General features: G+C 41.1%; 1 protein-coding gene across 10 annotated transcripts in view; it reads left to right on the forward strand.

Moving 5' to 3' along the window:
• The window catches only part of SCAF8 (SR-related CTD associated factor 8), a 180,551-nt gene that overhangs the window by 81,788 nt on the left and 79,070 nt on the right, over positions 1 to 19,693 (forward strand). For 9 of the 10 annotated variants that reach the window (XM_059714259.1, XM_059714278.1, XM_059714257.1 and 6 more), the window contains 8 exons: positions 900 to 979; positions 2,717 to 2,834; positions 6,594 to 6,725; positions 6,880 to 6,992; positions 8,198 to 8,391; positions 11,976 to 12,076; positions 16,260 to 16,373; positions 18,339 to 18,495. In XM_059714259.1, coding sequence (XP_059570242.1) covers positions 900 to 979; positions 2,717 to 2,834; positions 6,594 to 6,725; positions 6,880 to 6,992; positions 8,198 to 8,391; positions 11,976 to 12,076; positions 16,260 to 16,373; positions 18,339 to 18,495 — 1,009 coding nt within the window. The remainder of the gene's footprint in view (positions 1 to 899; positions 980 to 2,716; positions 2,835 to 6,593; positions 6,726 to 6,879; positions 6,993 to 8,197; positions 8,392 to 11,975; positions 12,077 to 16,259; positions 16,374 to 18,338; positions 18,496 to 19,693) is intronic. The other variant, XM_059714288.1, reaches the window with a different exon arrangement.

Genomic DNA, 19,693 nt, shown 5'->3' on the forward strand with positions numbered 1-19,693 from the left:
TTCATTTGTCAGTGTTCAGTGTTGAGAGGACACTTTTTTGTGGCCCCATCAGAGGCACTGCTTTTCAGAAAGTACCCAAAGCATAGAGGCACTGCAGTAGGTGTCTAATAAACAGCGTGTGGAATCTCAGCACTCCTGAGGAACCAGTTTCTGTGGCAAATACCTTTTCTTTCCAGATATTTTCTTTTTGTGTTTTTTCCTTAACACTTAATCCATGTTGAAGGAATGTGTTGCTAATGAGCTAGTTACTCTTTTCATATCTTCAGTAATAACTTTCCTCCCCTGATGCTATATTTGGCAGTGGTCAGAGCAGTTGGTCAGTTGTCAAAGGAGAATAATTAGACTCTTTGTGCCAACTGACTTTTATGTATGCTTTTCTTTAACTATGTATACTTTTTTTTTTTTTAAAACCCAAGCACAGTAGTGTAGTCATTCAGACAGTATGGGCATTTTTACACATACAAGCATGGCAGTGCAGGTGCTTTGAAAAGCACCTGGCACTGTGTCCCTTGCAGTTGTATAAGTGGCAAAATACGCATCAGTGCTGAGAAAATGGCAACAATGAAACACCTTTTAAAACACCTATGTGTTTTAGTTCAAAAGTGCACTACCACCATTTTCTGCATGCTGATGCACATTTTGCTGCTTTTACAACTGCATGCAGCGCAGTTTGCGTCAGCTCCCGTGCAATTAATCGAGTCTGCTCCGAAGTGGTGGGTCTCCAGCACATTGCAGAACAGAAAAGTATGTGTATAAATGCCCTATGGCAACGTGTGCTTCTACTTGAGTTAGTGGCTAAAGCTCAAGAGTAATGGAGCTGTGGTTTTTCTTTACAAAATTTTTATTTAAATCGCATTATACAAAGTATGCTTGATAATGCTGAGTCTGTTTTTTCCTAGAAGCTGATGGACAGGTTTGATTTTGGGGAAGAGTCTGAACACAGTGAAGAACCTAAAAAAGAAACACCTACTTCCCAAATGTAAGATCAGGTTATAATCCTTAAGAAAAAATTCTAATATTTGTTTGGGGTTTTTTTACTTGAACATACAGTTTGAAAAGCAGGCCAACTATATTGTTCTTCAGTTTATATACCTGTTATACTAAAGCAATAGGAACAGAGGACAAGTTGCATGAATTTAATGGGACATATATATGTTAAACATCTAAAGCAACATATCTACCATATATTGGATCCTTTTAACTCGATGACTGCCATTTCAAAAGGATAGAGAGAAGTTCTTTTGAAAATGTTGTTCATGCAGCTTTAAGTAACTTTATTATTAGGGCTGTCAATTAATCACGCTTAATGCATGCGATTAACACAATCATTTTTCACATTAATTTTTTTTAACACCTTAATCGTGCATGTGATTTTGGAGTCTGCGCTGGGACTCTACTCTGCCGCTGCCTCCAGGCCACCCTGTGAGGCAGTGGCGGCAGCACAGAGAACCACGGGGCAGCCCAGGCATGGGCCCCAGGTGGCTGCAGCACAGGGGGAGAGGGGCATGCACAGGCAAAGACACGTAGCCACTTCCTGCAGGCAGCCAGGAATGCAGCCCAGCAGCCTATGGAGCAGCGTCTAGCAGGCAAGTCTGTGAAGGGGAATGGGTATGGGTGGGGGACAGATTGAGGCCCCCACAGGGAAGGAGGGCATGGGGCTGGGGTGAATGGGCCTCAAGGCTCAGGCCAGGTCATGAGATGGAGCTGCAGGCAACTTGTCCAGGTGTGTGGGTGGGGGAGGATCTCCCACTGCTATGTGCACCCCAGGGGAGGTATGGGGGGCATGTGCCCCCTCATTTTTGTGTGGGGCAGAGGCAGGTTGCCACTGTGGACTGGTGCACTGCGCCCTGCTGGCTTTGCCCCAGGAGCTGCATCCTGGCTGTGCTGCATCCCTTGCCCACGTGGCAGCAGGAGACACAGTATGGTGCCGCACTGCTCCCAAGGCAGCAGCAACAGGGCGCAGAGTCCATCGCACAGAGGCAGCTCTCCTCCACGCTCTGCACAGATCCAGGGGGCATGTGCTCCCCATGCCTTCTCAGGGGTGTGCACTGTGGCGAGAGCAACGCCCCGCTCTCCTGGACTGGACTAGCCACCCGCAGCTCTGGCCCTGGAACCCCATTCACTCCTGCCTCTGCCCCACTCCCTCCCTCACTGCAGGGGCCTAAATCTGCCCCACCTCCCCCTTCCCTTCCCCATACGCTTGCCTGCTGGACTGTGTGTGTGTATGTGCGCGCGCGTGCGCACGTTTATCTACCCCTCACTCACAAGCCACAGCTGCCGCTGTCGTCCATCCCCCCCCCCTTTTTGCAGCCCTGCTGTGTCTTACTCCTGACACAGTACCCCACATCCTGCCAGGGTATGCAGGAAGCCCCTTCCCTGGGCTCCATACCACCTACCCATCCCATCCCTACCCCCAACCCTACAAAATACCTGCATAATTTTGCGTATCTCTGAGTTTTTCTTCTTATCATTTTGAGTTTTTAGCTGTGCACTTAAAATCGTGATTAATTGCGACTAATTTTTTTAATCATTTGGCAGCCTTACATGTTGGTATGATGAGATGAAGATCAAAAGTAGGGGAGTTGTATTGCTAATGTCCTCATGTATGAAATTATAGATAAGAGTATGACATTTTTAGAATATGAACATTTGTTTAATTGGCTATTACTGAGAGAGCAGAAAAAAGTTAACTTTTTAAAAAATTATTTTATTTTAGGCCTCTAGTATCTGAATCTGTGAACAACTCACTTTTTCATCAGCTAGCTGAACAGCTCCAACAACAAAATTTAGAACATCTCCGGCAGCAACTCCTGGAGCAACAACAGCCTCAGAAGGTAACTACTCCCTCTTGTGGCTATAAAACTAATTCTAATATTGTACGGTAGTAAAAATGCATACCGTGTTTCAGAACAAGAAAATATGGCTTCTTCCTAAAGCTTTCTTTTATAATAACAAAACTGTTAACAAATGATGATTGGAACAATATCATTGGAACATTGGAATTAATATATAAAACAATGCGTAAAATAGAAGAAAAATGAGTTAGAAAACAGATACCTTAACACTGGTTTGTTGTTTATTAAGTTCAGAAAGATGGCTCTTAAACTGAAATGCAGAGATAATACCCCATTAATGAACCTATTAATAGAAATATAATAAAAAAAAATTCCTGCTCTTTTAGAAAGCCTGCAAGCTGCCATGGTACATATAACAAAAAAAAAAAAGCAGGATTGTTAATGCATTTTATTTAACACCTGTGTCAGATTTCATCCCAGTTCAGAGCAATAACAGAAAACACTGAAGTGGACAGTCTGTCCTGATTAAGAAGGAGACATCTAAGTGTACACTGCCACTACAATAGCAAGAAAGAATAGAGCAAAAGATGCTACCCCCGGCTTCTCTCCCACCGTGTGCCCAAAGGTGTGCATGCAGCCACCCCCAGGCCAGGACTCCGGACCCCCGTGCAGCTGTTTGCAGCTTGCCAACCACCTGCTGCAAGCAGCCCAAACTCTGTGGTGCTGGTGTCTGCATGCATACCTTGGAGTGCATGGCAGGGAAGGGGCCTAAAGCAGTGCAACCCTGACCCTTTCCCCACCATGTGCCGCAAGGCACATGCAGCTGCTGCCAGCCACAGAGCTGGGCCAAGGCTCTGGACCTGGTGCACCAGTTGCAGCCTCCTAGCTGCCTGCCACATGGAGCCCAGGCTTTGGGCAGCTGCTGCCAGCCACGGAGCCAGGGCTGCTTGCAGCAGGACTAGAAGCCTCCCTGCCGCAAGCAACCTGGGCTCTGTGTCTGGCAGCAGCTACCCAGAGCCCAAGCTGGGCATTGTGCGCCGAGCAAAATGGCCTTATGTTTCATGGTCTAGCGCACATGCCTGGGGTTGCCAACCCCTGGTCGACACCCTTGCGTTGAGGCAGGATTAAGAAGAAACAACTTGATCATCCTTGAAAGATTTTTCTGTGGTATTTTCAGTGGTATGGCCATATTTATTCCACTTCCCGTAGCTTTATGGGTATTTGAATTTGTGACCTCGAATGCAAAAAGTGGGAACAAAAATTATGTTATTAGTTATTAAACTTAATGGCTATTTATGAGAGACAGCCAGACCAAATATTTCTAGTCTGACCTTAAATGCTGAAACATTGCTAGATGGACACAGTCTTCTTCAGATTGTAAAATTATAGGGAGCTATTGATGTACATTATTAGGAAATGCCTTTTAAGATTCCAAAATGGAAGTAGAGTGACTTCCAGTCCCCATAGTACATTGTAAAGATTTTTTTTTTTTATCCTGTGTTCAAGCCCTGGTGAGACAGACTAAGGAAAAGAACAGAAAAGGAGGCAAGACTGGAAAAGAAAAAAGGCAAAGGGCAGGGGAAGTGGGAGGACAAGTTAGACAGACAGTAGGAGCGAGAAATAAGGTAGGAATTGGTAAAAGGAAGAATAGAGATTATTAGAAGATAAATAGTTTTAAAGAAAACAATTTTAAAAACCACACATTGTTAGGTTCAGGGAAGTAATGGCAGCATTGGAAGGCATATATACTAAGCAGGAAAAAAGGAGAATTTTATTATTCTATACATGTTTGCATTCCTTTGTAAGCTAGTACAACAGGAAAGTTGTACCAATAACTCTATATACTGTTCAAAATTCTACCACAGAATAGTGGGTACTAGGTAGTATAAGGAACTAAATTTTAAGCATAGTGGAAGTGTAATGAGAAGTTGCTGACATCCTTTAAATATCTGTATATTTTAAAAAAGAATGGTGGAACAAATACTAGATTCTGTATTGTCCATGGTTTCACTTTGGAGATGTTCAAAGACAGGCTAGAAATAGATGTCTCTAAATGAAGCAGATCATCTGGGCCAGCACAGCATCCCAGCACAACTGATCCATTTCATTGGACAAAATACATGTTACCCAAGGCCCCCCACGTTGATCTCACCTGTTGATTTTGATTCCTTTTCTAATAACTAGTAATAGTTCTAATAACAGTTATATATTTTTGTAATGGCTACACAAGTGAAATTAAAACTTTGATTATGTGAATGCTAAGCTTATGTTTTGCTTGGAATTGTCCCTTTTGCCACTTTTAAATTGTTTTAAATTTTATTTACACACACACACACACACACACACTCTCTCTCTCTCTCTCTCTCTCTCTCTCTCTCTCTCTCTCTCTCTCTCTCTCTCTCTCATTTTGGGTACTAGAAAGACTTCTTTGTTATTTCCTTACAGAGGCAGCAAATTATTATTAATAATAACAGAGTTTCTTCCCAGTCTCTCAAAAAGAAGTGAGATTTTATTTTGTGTCTTTTAGAAGAATTACACTATGAAGGCATTTATTTATTTTTGAAGTAGCATCTTTCAGAATTGCGTTTAAAAATCTCTGATTTTTTTCCAGTAGAAAATCTTAGGGAAAAACTTAAGTTTGTACTAACTAAACAAGGGGAGCTGTAGTATCACATATATCAACTAACATTCTAAAAATGCATACATATTGTTTATTGGAGGAATACATTTTAATAAACATATGCTCCAAAGCTAAAATTGAGTAAGTTTGTGGACAAATGTAATAGTTTCATTAGTATTAAATTATACCTGTATAATTTATTCTGATGCAAATTATACCTGTATAATTTATTCTGATGCAACTCCATCTGTCTGTTCCTATATGAGTATAAGTAGCACTAAACCACTCTAAATTTGTTTCATTCAGGTTTCAAATTACAGTGCATTAACTCACTTATTGGTATATAAAGACGGAGACATTATAATTAGTTTGGAACAGCTGATGCATATTGATGTTCAGCAGATTGTCCTTTACTGTTTTAAAACAGTTTAAAGTTATGTTGGTCCACAACATCAGTAGTTTTATAAATACTTCTTTTCTAGTAAATTAGCTCTTTAAACTTTATTTTATGAAATAAGTTTTGTGGTATTTTTGAGTTCCAAGTACACTACTGCATTTCTTGCAGTGAATATTCTGGCATAAAATATAGTCCAGTGCCATGCTATGTCTCACCTTTAACTGTTTTGTTAAATATCACACTGGCCTAACTTTAAATTATTGTGAGGCTCTTGATTAAATTTATTGCAGTGTTAATAAATTGATATTCACTTAGGTAGGATTTTTTAAAATGATTTGAATATTTATATGTATGTTTATTCATATAGTTTTCAAGACTAGTATATTCTCTCAGGGGGTAAGTATTTAAATTTTTTTTGGCATACTTTTAATTATCTAGAATAGGCAAACCCCCTGACTGGATATTGGTATTAGATCATTTGGAATGAAAAATCTGTTGGTTAAGTTATCTGTTTGTTTTTTGTAAGGAAAGTCCATGATGTATGCAGTGTGGAATGGAGGAAAATCAAGTTGCTCTGATTTTACTTAGCTGATTAGTCTTGCAGGTTTAACTATATTTGCACGTAAACTGTAAGATGAAGAACAGTAGACATTTATAATAAACTGTAATTCAAAAATTTTCTAGTAGTCCTGCTTATATACCTTTTTATGAAGCTCCTGTTTGCCAAAACATTTAGTTTAACTTGATACATTTGTTATGCAATATATTATTTGTCGTGCAGGCAAGCCCAGAGGAAAATCAGGAAGGAAATTTTGGTTCAGAGCATTCCGCATCACCATCACAAGGAAGTAGCCAACAGCAGTTTTTAGAAGTAGAAGCAAACCTGGATGACTCGATAGATATTCAGCAACAGGTAAATCCTGTCATTTATAATTAAATTACAGAAGTATAAAAAGAGAAACATGACTCATACTACAATTTTCTACATGGATAAAAATGTACACATCTTAACATCAGTGTATATTTTGTGTATTTTTGTTAACATTTCTCTTTACTTCCAAACTCAGGATATGGATATAGATGAAGGACAAGATGTAGTAGAAGAGGAGATCTTTGAACAGGAAGAAAAGAAATCGGCTGTTCGTTCAAGATCAAGAACACACTCAAGATCTCGTTCAAGGTTTCATAATGAGTTTTATAGCTCAAGTACAAACAGCTTTATTCTATTTTAAAAGCATTGCTCATGTTGGTATGCTTGTAGTTGTATTGTTTTAAATTCTCTAACTTTGAATAAAGGCCTGATTTATTTTGGAAATGAATAAATAGGCTGCTTAGAGGTTTGGGGGGAAAATGTGCTTTACCAGAAGAAGCAGTACCTTAGTTCAGCCCAGCTCTCCAGCATCTATATAGATCGCATGCTTCAGCAGGGCTTTTTGGTGCTGTTATCTAAAGCTGATTCAATTGGCTATTAGATAAAACTGCCAAAAAACTCCTGCTGAAGTGCCCAATCTATACAAATGTTGGACAAACCAGGTCAGATTAATGCAGTGCCTCTTCTGGGCATGTTCCGGGCTCAGTGTGGCAGTGCACTGAGTTTAAAATAAAGCCATTTTTTTTGTTTGTATGCGTGTAAGCAGCCACTATATACATTTAAACAGTCAAAAAAAAATCTTAACCGGACAGCTTATTTTGCATTCATTTGGATTAATTTAATTTTCAGGTAACAAAAATAATAAAAGAAACTAGTTAAAAAATGAAAAGGGGGGGAGGGGCTTAGACAACATTTTTAGCATAATGCTTATTTTTCTGCAGTTAAATTTTGCAGTTTCTTTATTTTAGCCTCACACTAGTCTAGTGTTTTTCAACCTTGTTAGATTTGAGGTATCCCCTGGAAAATGCCAGCTCTTAGCTTTTGCTTTTTGACCTTAGAAAAGTAATGGAGCAACTCTTATGTTCATAAGCAATAATAAATAATAGAGCAACTCTTACAAAAAAACTCAGAAAGATCAGAAGTCTGCATCAGTGTGTTTGACCCTATGGAATCCTATTTGAAATCTCTGGTTACACCTTGTGAATCGTGTTGGTGTTGGAACACCTAACAGTGCGAATATAGCATGGCACCCAAAGGCAACCCTAAAAGGATCTTGCGGTACTTCAGGTGCCACCGCATCCTGGTTAAGAACCATTACACTAGACCTTCTATTTCTTCTCCAGACACTAATGGCAGAAGTAGTTTGTTTGTTTTTTTTAATATTAATAAAATAAAACCTAACTAATTTTCCAAACAGTTGGATAAACTTTAGGGGAAGTCCACACTGTAAAAACAAACAAAACTGGAATACACTCTTTTCCCACTCAGGGTACTGAAATGAATTGTTTTCTTAGGTCACCAAGAAAGCGAAGGTCAAGGTCACGGTCTGGTTCTCGAAAACGTAAACACAGAAAACGTTCACGCTCAAGATCAAGAGAGAGGAAAAGGAAGTCATCTCGGTCATACTCCAGTGAAAGAAGAGCTAGGGAAAGGGAAAAAGAGAGGCAGAAGAAAGGATTGCCTCCTATAAGGTCCAGAACACTAAGTGGTATGTAACAGCTATTTTACATTTTAATATCTTAAGAGTTACAAAAAAACATGGTGGCCTAGTTGTAGTCCCATTTATGAGACATCAACAGTTTTTCTTCTGCACTGAATTTTTCATTCCTTCTAAAATGCTTATAGTCAGATTGATTTTCCTATCAAGAGATTGTCATGCAAATTTGAGGTCATATGATGAGTGGATTCCTGTATGACGATATTCTTTCTGCCCTACCCTTTGGTCAGAGGCTTTTTGCATTGCGTCCTGTTCCAAGGAGATAAATGGCAGTAGAAGGTTCTTATTCATCATTTCTTCTCAACCATCTTAGGATGAGACGGGAACATTTGTGCTTCCAGCCTACAAACCTTCCTGAGCCCTTCTTTTCAAAAGCCTTCTGTGGTTTATTAATACTGCTTCTTGTTTTCATTATTGAAAATTTTGGGTTTTTCCTCTCACTCTTTCTCTGTTACATACATGCACAAATGAAGATTTTTTTTTTTCTTTTGTTGGGGTGCTTGCACTTTAGGTCCTCCACAGCTCACCACTTTATTTTTTGTATCACCTGCATTGTCATTCTCTTCCTCATTGGTTATCTCTTATACTGTCTTCCCTTTCTAGGTAGAAGAATTAAAGGCCTCTTTTCCTTTTACTCTTTTTGAAGTATCCTCGCAATGGTTTCATGCCTGGAGCAAATGGGCGTGCCAGACTTCTTTATTGTTTAGGACAGGAGTTCACAAAACCACGTGGCCCCACGGGCTGGATAAGTGACCTGGGGCCGGTCCACTGGTTGGATTGGGCCAACAGGTCCAGGGACCCTGGACCCTGCTCAATCCTTCACTCACTCTGGCCACTCCAGGATCCACACTGATTTTGGTTCGTGTCCCGGAGTGCTTGGGGCAGGTGCTGTGTGCAGTGCAGAGCCCAGAGTGGCTGAAGCAGGTGTTGCATGTGGCATGGATTCTGAACCAGCTGGAGCAAGCACAGCATTATGCATAGTACCCCTAGCAGCTAATCCAGGACTGCAGTGCATGTGTTGTCTGTTCCAGCTGGTCTGGAACCCAGGATGCATGTAGTGCCTATAGGCACCACATAACAGTGCTGGTCCTGCACCAGCTGGAGCAGGCACTGTGTGGTGTGGTTTCCAGAGCAGCTGAAACAGGGACCATATGTGGTATGTACCCTAGGCCCTTCTTCCGGGGCTGATCTGGGTCAATTCAAACCCTGGAGCAGCACTAGGGACGAGATAATGAGGCTCCACAAGTTGGATCTGGCCTGCAGGCTGTATGTTTGACACTCCTGGTGCAGTGAATACCAACACTCTGGAGATGGAGGAAGAAGGAAATATAGGGAGGGGGGAGAGCTTCTCTCACAAAATACCATTTAGCTGAAGAAAATGTGCACCAGTTTGATTGCCAGTAACAATGAATTTGTATGTCTATAGAATTTACAGCCAGTGTTATCAGGCTGGTTGTAGTTTTAAACGTCTAAGTGGTCACAAATTCCACCCTCTTGCAGCAATGAAAGCAAGACCCAGGAGAATTCAATGCATTCCTGGCTCTACTAGAAACCTACTATGTGATGCTGTGCAAATTGTGGACACTTATTTTGGCCTTCATCTCTCTATTTCTGTTGTCCCTTCTGTGAAATAGTGTCCTTAAACCAGGTGTGCATTTCTAGTCTTTTTCAGAGAGGGGGCACAGTCCCCCTGCTTTCCATGCCTTCCCCAGACCAGGATGGTCCCAGCCTGGGAAAGGTGTGAAGAACAGCAGCTGCTCCAGTTCCATCCCAGACAAGTCTGGGAGGGGATTTAAGCAGTGAATTCCTGATTGGGGTGGGGTGGAGGAGGCTTTACCCCACTGCCCCTTTACCCTCCCAGATGAGACGGGGGAAGTGGTGGTAAATGTACAGGCATTCATTCTTATAAAAGAGTTTCTTTCATGGGGAGATCTTCCAGGTTATCACCAGGAAGATCTTTCTCCCAGAGGGTTCAAGTTTCCCCTGGAAGATGCTGAATGGTTTTAGTTTCTACTGAGAGAGTAATGATTCTCCTTATAGAAACACAACTCCTGTAAGTAGCCAGTGATAGTGACACATTCCCCACTTCAGTAGAAAAATTGTATGGATGCATTTTATAATATTTGAAAGACTGAAGAATTGGTATTCTTCTGGTCATTGGAAGGATTTGGGAAAACTGGAACTTTTTCAGGTGAAAATACAACTGACCTAGAGCTATGCAGAGTGGGGGTGTCAGCCTCCCCTGGGGCCCTGGTCTGAATCCAGACTGCAGGGCTCCCTGCAGATCAGCTCCAGCCTGTGGCATGTGGTTCGGGGAGGTGTCGGGCGTCATCAAGGGATGTGGCAACGGTGAGTCTGGAGTTGGCCAGGGGTCTGGGGGTGAGGATCTGCTGCTTGTAGGGGAGGGGTCTTGTGGTAGCAGTGGGTCCAGGGTAGGGATCTGGGGGTTGCAATGGCTTCCTGCTGATGACCAAAGCCAAAGGGGCCCAAATTCTTGGCAAGCCATGCCCCAATTTCCAGATGTAGCAGCTCTGCAGGCTGTATCCAACCCATGGGCCAGATGTTTGACACTCCTGATATAAAAGTAACAGTGAAGGTTTGGAATTTTGTCTGAGATAGGAATAAGTGGGAGGTTGGACCCTGGATCTATTCTGTTCTTGTTAGGAAGATGGGATGGACAAAAACAGGAGGAAACAAGGGACTATGGATAAATATCTGCAGGCCCAGGTTAACCTTGCCCTTCTAATGTGTATTGAGATTTTCCTTGGTGACCATCAAGAGGAAAGGTTGTCTTCTGGTTAGGAGAGGAAAGGGAGACTCGATATGAGTGTTTAAAAGAAAAAACACACTTAATATTTATTGTCCTGTGGTACGTAAAATTTCCTGTGCAAATAGAAATACTATTGAGTTCAGTGGCTGTGTCAAAAGACTATGCCCAATACTAAATACATTTTTGTTTTAATTAAAACCACTTTAAGTCAGCAAAGCCCAAAATAAAGTAAAATCACAGCCCAGATCCTTTGACCTGCACTTCAGGTCACCCTAAAGGTGAGTAGTTTCTGTAAAAATACCTGTTTTTGAGTCATTCATAATTTAGTCATAATGCTCTTTTTCATGTATGCTTCTTTCTGTTCTATAAAATGTACTGTAAGCACAAAGCTTTTCATGAGATACAGATCAGTCAGAAATGTTGATGCATTTGGTTATTAAAATATGCTTTCATTATTTTCATTCATTTGTTTCTTCTGAAGCATTTTTTTATTACAAAAACAATTAAAAATATTTTGTCAAGGGTAGTTCATTTTTATGATTCTTCCTCAATTTCCATGTAAGAGCAGAAGCCAGGGAATTGGGGCTTCTTGAGTGTTGTTTTTGCTTCATCATTAATTCACTATGTGACTGTAAACAAATTATGTAGCCTCTTTGTTTGTTTACTGCACTTAACTTCTACAGACTGGGTAAAATATTTTCAATTTTCACTTTGATCTATGAGTTTTTGCTTAATTGTTTCTAAATCACTTCAGAGCTGTAATTTTAAAGAACTACATAAATTTTTGTAATGTCTCTCTTGATAGTCTGCAGTACTACTCTTTGGGTTGGTCAAGTCGACAAGAAAGCTACACAGCAAGATTTAACTAATTTGTTCGAAGAATTTGGACAAATAGAGTCTATTAATGTAAGTAAGCACTGTTTAATGTCTGTTGCATATATTAATTTAGACCAGTTTATTCTATATGGTACACTTGGCAAATTTGTAGTCCATAATAATAACATGTATATAATATGTAAGAAAACACACTTAGACTTAGGAGCCTGCCTTGGCATTCTTTTTTCTTTTTTAAAAATCCTAGCCATGATCTACACTTGTTTGTTTTTATTTAGCAATATTGGCAATTCAAAAGAAAAGTCATTCTGCATGGTCAAGTGGGCACTGCATGTGCAAGGTTCCCTCCACTGCATCCTGCAGCATGACTACTTGAAAAAGCCAACACGAAATTGCAAAATTTATCCTTCTCAAAATGCCACATTGTTTGGCAGTAATATCTGTTCTTGTTTTGTCTGGGAAAAGGCTGTGGTCCTCACAACCACTGATTTGGAAGTCTTCTACAGGAACAACAAAACAGGAGGAACAGAACTGTTCTTCCTGGAAGGATCTATGTTGTATCAGACCCCTTGAAAGTCTCCATTAATTGGGTCTGACCTAAATATAAGATGTCTTAGTAAACTAAAATACTATTCTAAACTTCCAGACCATCTCTTATAAGCCCCACTCAGAGAATCATAGAAAATTAGGCCTGGTAGGGACATTTGGGGGTCATCTATTCCAGCTCCCTGCCAGAAGCAGGATCATCCCGATATATACAGCCCCACGCAAATCCTTGTCTAACCTATTACTAAAACTATGGTCAACCTTGACACATAGCCACAAGGTATAGCACCGTAGCCTGCCACAGAAAAAGCACAGGGTCAAGAGCTGCCAGTGTCTTGCTGCTGTATGGGTTGTTAAAATACACTCAGGAGATCCAAGGAAAAGGGCTGTGCCCCCTTCTACAGAGGAAGACAGAATCCCTCAGTCTGTACCAATTTTTACTCTGTGGTCAGTTTCTTTTTTACTCCAAATGTGGTGATTGTGGTCTGACCTTGAGTGGTGGAGGGGCAAGACCAGGAAGCTATGGGTTTTAGTCCCAGCAAGAGCACCAGCACACCCCTGTCAAAAATCTGCACCCCAGGTGGCAGCCAGCACCCATTGCTTCTGAGGAAGGTGAAAAAACCTTGATATAGCAATAGGAGAAAAAAATCCTTCCCAGTCTGGTGTGGCAACCAGCAAAGCCCAGGAGCATGGGGAATACCCGTAGTAGAACAGTGGCATAGCTGCTTCTAGATTATTCCTGACCAGTGCTTATCCAACCCCTTCTTGAACACCTCCAGTGATGGAAATTCCACAACTTCCCTAGGTGGTCTATTCCACTGCCTCACTCTTCTAACAGTGAAGATATTTTTTCTAATGCATGGTTTTAACCTACTATGCTGCAACTTCAAGCCATCGGTCCACATCCTGTTCTCTGTAGCAAGAGAAAAAAGGGTGTTCTACTTCTTGTTTCGGGCATGCTTTCAGATACATATAGACTGTTATCCTGTCCCCTCCTAAGTGCCTTTTCCACAAGCTGAACATGCCTCTTCCCTTCAACCTCTCCTCTTGTGGCTTGTTTTCCTAGTCCTCTATCTTTTTTGTCATTTGCTTCTGGACCCTCTCTAACTTCTCTGTTCCCTTTTTAAAATGTAAGCCCAAAACATGCAATACTCTGGAGGAGGTCAAACCAGTGCCATGCAAAGAGACACTGTCATCTCCTGTGCCTTGCACCTGATGCTCCTATTGATGCAGCTCAAATCTGCACTCATCTTTTGTGCAGCTACTATTGAGTCTGTGATCCATCAAGATTCCCATATTCTTCTCCATAATGCTACCATCCTGCTAGTTGTCACCTTTCTTGTATGTGTGTTTTTAATTATTCTTCCTGAGGAATTGCACCTTGCATTTGTCCATATTGAACTTTATCCTGTTAGTTCCAACCTGGCTTTCTCATTCATCAAGATCTATCTGAATTGTGCTTCTGTACTCCAGTTTTGCAGTCCTTCCCCATTTTGTGTAATCTGCAAATTTACTCAAGAACCACTCTATTCCAGCATCCAAATCATTAATGTGTTGAACAACACTGGACCTAAGACAGACCTCTCTGGGACTCCACTTGAAACCTCCTGCCATTCTGTTGAGACTCCTGGGGCTCAAACCTGGGTTGTCCTGACTCAAAGGCAGAAGCTTAGACTGTGGTGCTACCAAGCAGCAGACTGTGATGGACCCAGCCCAACCAGGGCTCTCCTGTGACCATGTGACCTAGGTGGACCAATGGAAGGCACAGGTCCTTGGTGGGAGGGCTATAGAAACCCTTCCACTTTCCCTGTGCCTTGCCCTGGCAACACTACTTGTAGCCTGGTTATTTGGGAGCCTCCTGCCTTGCTGCTATCTTGCCTCTGCTTTAGACCTTCTTCCCTTGCCTCCAGCTTTGCTCCTTTCTTGCTCTACCCATGTTTCTCCTTCTGGAGTTCTGGTATTGTAGACCCTTTGCTCCTAAACTCTCTTTTCCCCTACATCTGGATTGTACCTGTGACTCATTTCAGCATGGCTTCATTTAAAATTACCTTTTGCTTGTAGCTATTGAGTCAGTTGTCTATCCACCTTTTATAGTAGTTTTTTCTAGCCCATGTTTTTTCTGTTTGTTTATGAGCAGCTCATGCTGGACTTCGTCAAAAGTCTTGCTGAAGTTCAGATGCACTGTATTCACTGTGTTTCCTCCCTGTACTCGACTAGTTACCTTGTCAGAGAAAGTTTGTCTGGCATGATTTATTCATAGTAAATCCATGCTGGCTGCTAATGATCAGTCTTCCCTTTTCCAGATGCTTGCAAAAGTGCTCCAAAACTTCCTAGGTATCAAGGTCAGCGTAACCTGTCTGTAGTTCCCTGGGTCCACCTTTGTGCCTCTTTAAAAAAAAAAAAAAAAAAAAAAAAGAGGGGCACTGTGTTGGCCCTTTCCCAGTTCTCTGGTACCTTATCTGTTTCCCATGACTTTGTAAATAGTATTGCCAAGGGCTGCACGGTTTCGTCTGCCAGTTCCTTCAGTACTTTTAGGATGAAGTTCATCAGGCCCTGTTGACCTGAACTCGTTCAGACTAGTCAAAAGCATTCTGAATATTTCTTTTGTTATTTCATCCCTCAGTGTCTCCTTCCTTATCCAAATAATCCTTCTTACTTGTATGGTTGCAGCCTAATTTGTTAAGTGAAGACTGAGGCAAAGTAGTTGTTGAGTAGCTCTACCTTCTTTGCATTTTCTGTTAAGAGTTCCCTCTGGCTATTTGAGAGCGTTAGCTTCCTTAGACTCATGCCAGTTGGCCAAAAAAGACAAAACATGCATCTAAATGGTTCGATCCTGTTTAAATAAAATGACAGTTTTTCACAACATCCAGTGTATGGAGTTCCGTTTCACCAGGGAGGTAAAATGCACTTAAGAATTTGACCAATGTGTGCAGACTGCTTGAAGTGAAAATCAGTGACTAACTTGGGTATAAAAATGTTGACTATGATGTAAGAGTGACTTGAATTCTGTTGCTGTTAACATAGATCCAGTATCATGCCATGGGGTGATTATGCACCAAGAGTGGAGTCTGTTGATCAATAAACCTCAAAAGTTCACTGTTACTGTACATTACATTTCCATTACATTTGATGGAGCCTTCATTTTTAGTATATCTTTTGGATATTCTATTTCACATTACTTTAGTGCTAACTAGGTTTGATGTTGAGTTCTTAGTCCTGCAGAATCAGCACTGTTTCAGGAAAAATTGGAGTTTGGTACCCTTTTGCTCCTTATACCTTTCTGCCAAATGAATTAGGCCTACCACTAGACCAAGGGTTAGGTCTCCTGAACTATATTTTTTTTTTTACTTCAAGTAGCATTAAAGCAGTTTTATATATTCAGCTTTCTACAGCTGAATAAATATGAAGACCTGTCATCAAGATTTGGCAGATGTAATAGTCTGTTTCTCTTGTTTCATTTTAAAATGTTTACAACTGTTTGCAGTACTGAAAAGTACTTTGAAGTTCTGTTTTTGGTTAGAAATAACTTGGAACTTTGTTACAAACACTTGTTCGTTAGTGTTTTGTTGTTAGTCTGCCAAGCACAGAACCTATTATATTGGGTTTAATTTTTTTTTCCTTAAACTTGTTATTAAAAATAATTAGAATCTGTTTAGATTGTAAAACTGAGACCAACAATTTGGTTACTGAGCGTATTGTTTCTTCATAGATGATTCCCCCCAGAGGTTGTGCATACGTCTGCATGGTTCATAGACAAGATGCATATCGTGCTCTTCAGAAACTAAGCTCTGGATCCTACAAAATTGGATCTAAAATTATTAAGGTAAGCCATTTTCATGTCTATTGATCTTGTCCACATTCACTGTAGAAGTAATTTTATTGTGATGATTGAATTAAGAGGCAAGGATTTCTTTGGGTGGTGTCTCTTAGTGGATCAGCTGCATGGTTGGGATTGAGTTAGATGGGCTTTTAAAATGGAAGAAAAATGTTTTGCATTTGAAAGTTTGTCTAACTCAATCCCATTGTCCAATAAAAGATATTATCCAGAGAAATCCTTGTGTCTCACATAATTCCTGGACCATAATAGCTATAACATCACTCTGACACCTACCATGATTTAATCTTGTGTGTTCAAATTCAGTTGAATTTTTTAAGTTACATATGGGTTCAAGATGTGCTACATCAAGCAGAAGAATTTAGTGGAATTTTCATGCAACATGAATTTAGGTAGGATGCAAGGAAGTTAGAAAATTGAAGTTGCACAATCTGGTCATTAGAGCAGAGGAGCCCTAGGTTGTGTTCTTTGTTACCAGGGCTTCTGGTTTTCTCAGTTTAAAAATCCCAAACTCTCTGATTAAAAAAACCCCAAATCTGCATTTTTCCATGATTAAAGTGAAACACCACTATACACAATGTTTTATTGATATATTTACAATTTTAAAACAATTTGGAAACATACCAGTGCCTCAATCATTAAAATAAAATAAATTCTAAATACCTATATATTTTAGTGCTTGATTTTGTTTTTTGTCATAGAAAATCAGAGCTCCCCCTGCCGCCTTCACTCACTAGGATGTAGGTCCAGCTGTGGCTGTCCCGCCCCTGATGCTTTGTGACACTAAGCAACCCTGATATGCTGGTGCCCTGCTCATGCCATTACCTCTCCCTTCAAACCCACAGCCCTCCAGCCCTGCTGGTGCCCCTTACTTCCAATCCACAGCCCCCCAGCCTTGCCGTTGCCCCTCGCTTCTGACCCATAGCTCCCTGCCCTGCGCCACCCTGCCACACGGGGGCCCCCAGCTGGCCCTGCATGGACTCACAAGACTCCAGCAGACTTCTAAGAGCATGGGTGGCCTAGCCACGCAGCTCCCCACCATCCCCAAAAGACCCCCTCCCCCCCCCCCCCCCCGCCACCCCTTTCACCTGCTGGAGTCATGTGCGAGCTGGCAACAATGCTGAGGTGAGCTTGCTGGCAGCACCAAGCACTGCCTTAGACTGTGCTATAGCCCCGGTGCCCGGACTCATTTCCTCAGTGCCGACTGGCACCTGTAAACAGACACCCTGTCCCCAAGCCCCATACAGACACACCCCCCTACATCACCCCCACACACACCCCATGGCCATAGACTTACCTGCATCGAGCTGCCAGGGCTGCTTCCAACACCTTGCTTGCCTGTAATTGCCAGCCATGTGTGTGCATGGCAGTCGCACGTGGAGCCTTCTGCCTCCAGTTACTCTCCTCCTGCTCCCCTGAGCACCAAGCATCTTGTGGACTGAAGCACTACCAGCCTGCAAAGGGAAAATATGCATTTTCCCCTTTTAAAAGGGAAGATCCGCGCTTTTCCACAGGGAATGGAAAACCCAGATTTCTGTTTATTACACAGGTCATGTAAATACATGATCAATCAACTTGAAACTAGTAGTCTCATTCACTTCAGACCAATGAACTTAAAAGTTAAACTCAAGTATTGTGGTCTGTATTAAGGTCTCAGCTACTAGCTTACTCTTTGATTCTTGGTCAGAATTTAGGCCTCCACTTCCTCATCTGTAAATTAGAATGTTTGACAAACCTTTATAATCTTTCAAATGGCTGCTGGTGTTATAGGCCAAGCAGATGCACTACTGTTTTGTTCATTTAAAAATGAACTTATTACAGTTTCAGCATACATACTTCGGAGATGAATACTGTTCTAGCAGAGAGAATGAAGTGAATGGCCTAGAATGGTCTACCCCTACCATCATTAAGTAGTTGACTTGGCTACATCATCTGATTTGGTTTTTATTTCAGATTGCCTGGGCTTTGAATAAAGGGGTGAAAACAGAGTACAAACAGTTCTGGGATGTGGATCTTGGAGTTTCATATATACCTTGGGAAAAGGTAAAAGTGGATGATTTGGATGGCTTTGCTGAAGGAGGCATGATCGACCAGGAGACTGTAAACACTGGTATGGTTACTTGTCTGCTCCTTCTTAATAATTGGAAATGGTATTTCTTTTCTATTATTCCTTACCCTTTAAGGTTTTTTTATAAATAATCTTACTAGCTACCTTTATACATGCAAATAAAACTGAGATCAGAAACCCATAAATTTGTACAGGCAGTCCTTGGACTTACGACACAATGCGACGCCATGCCGGCAACAATTGTTTCCTAAAAACTGTGTCTTAAGTCAAAACGTTGCAACTCGGAACCGATTTTTCTCATAAGAAACAATGTTATAAATGGGGGATTGGTTCCTGAACCAAGGCCTGATACCCTATTTTCACCAAAATTACCACAGTATTTTGTACTCTACCAGTTATAGATGAGTAATATAGCTACATTAATGTATTTATATTGTAAATAGCAATCACATTGATTTGGAAGGGCTTCTTTGAGCTGACTTTACTGGACTTTTTGAAAGGCTCTTGGCTGGACTTTTTGAAGGGTTCTTGGCTGGAGTTTTCTCAGGAGTCTGGGCTGCAGGTATTTCTGAGATCTTGTCTGATTTCTTAAAGAAAGTGTCCAAGGAAGTTTGGACAGATGTTCTCCAGGGAGATGAGCAATGCAGTGAACTTGTTCTCTGGCGTGATGTCGCATCAGATCAAGTGCTGTAAAGTCGAAACTGATGTCATAAAGTTGAAACGGTGTCAATTTATAAATGTTGTAAGTGCAAAATGTTGTAACTTGAAGCATTGTAAGTCAAGGACTGCCTGTATTGCCTTTACAGTTTGAACATCTGGTCATGTCACTGCAAGTAGTACTACTGTACAGTATCCACATTCAAGTGTATTTTAGAAGCCTCTCCCTTTCCAAAACAAACCCTTGTTTAGATGGTTTTAAAACATCTATATTCTCCTCCAGACACATGGTCTGGGAATAATACTAAGAATAAATGATCCACTAATTTCCCTGCATTTAAAACAAGACAAATCTTTGGCCTAGAAACATACCTATCTGTGGTACAAAATGACAAACAAGAGGCTATTACTAGACAGTGAATCACTCTGAGGTGTATATTTATAATGGGCGGATTATTTTGGTCCCCATATTCACATAGAATATGTTATTGCAAGACTAATAAAATGGACGACATAAACCATTACCATATTTTCTCGCTTAAACACTGCACCTTCCCCCCTGGGAATCGGCTGGGGAAAATTG

This window comes from Alligator mississippiensis, chromosome 1 (assembly GCF_030867095.1).
Source record: "Alligator mississippiensis isolate rAllMis1 chromosome 1, rAllMis1, whole genome shotgun sequence".
Classification (NCBI taxonomy): Eukaryota; Metazoa; Chordata; order Crocodylia; family Alligatoridae; genus Alligator; species Alligator mississippiensis.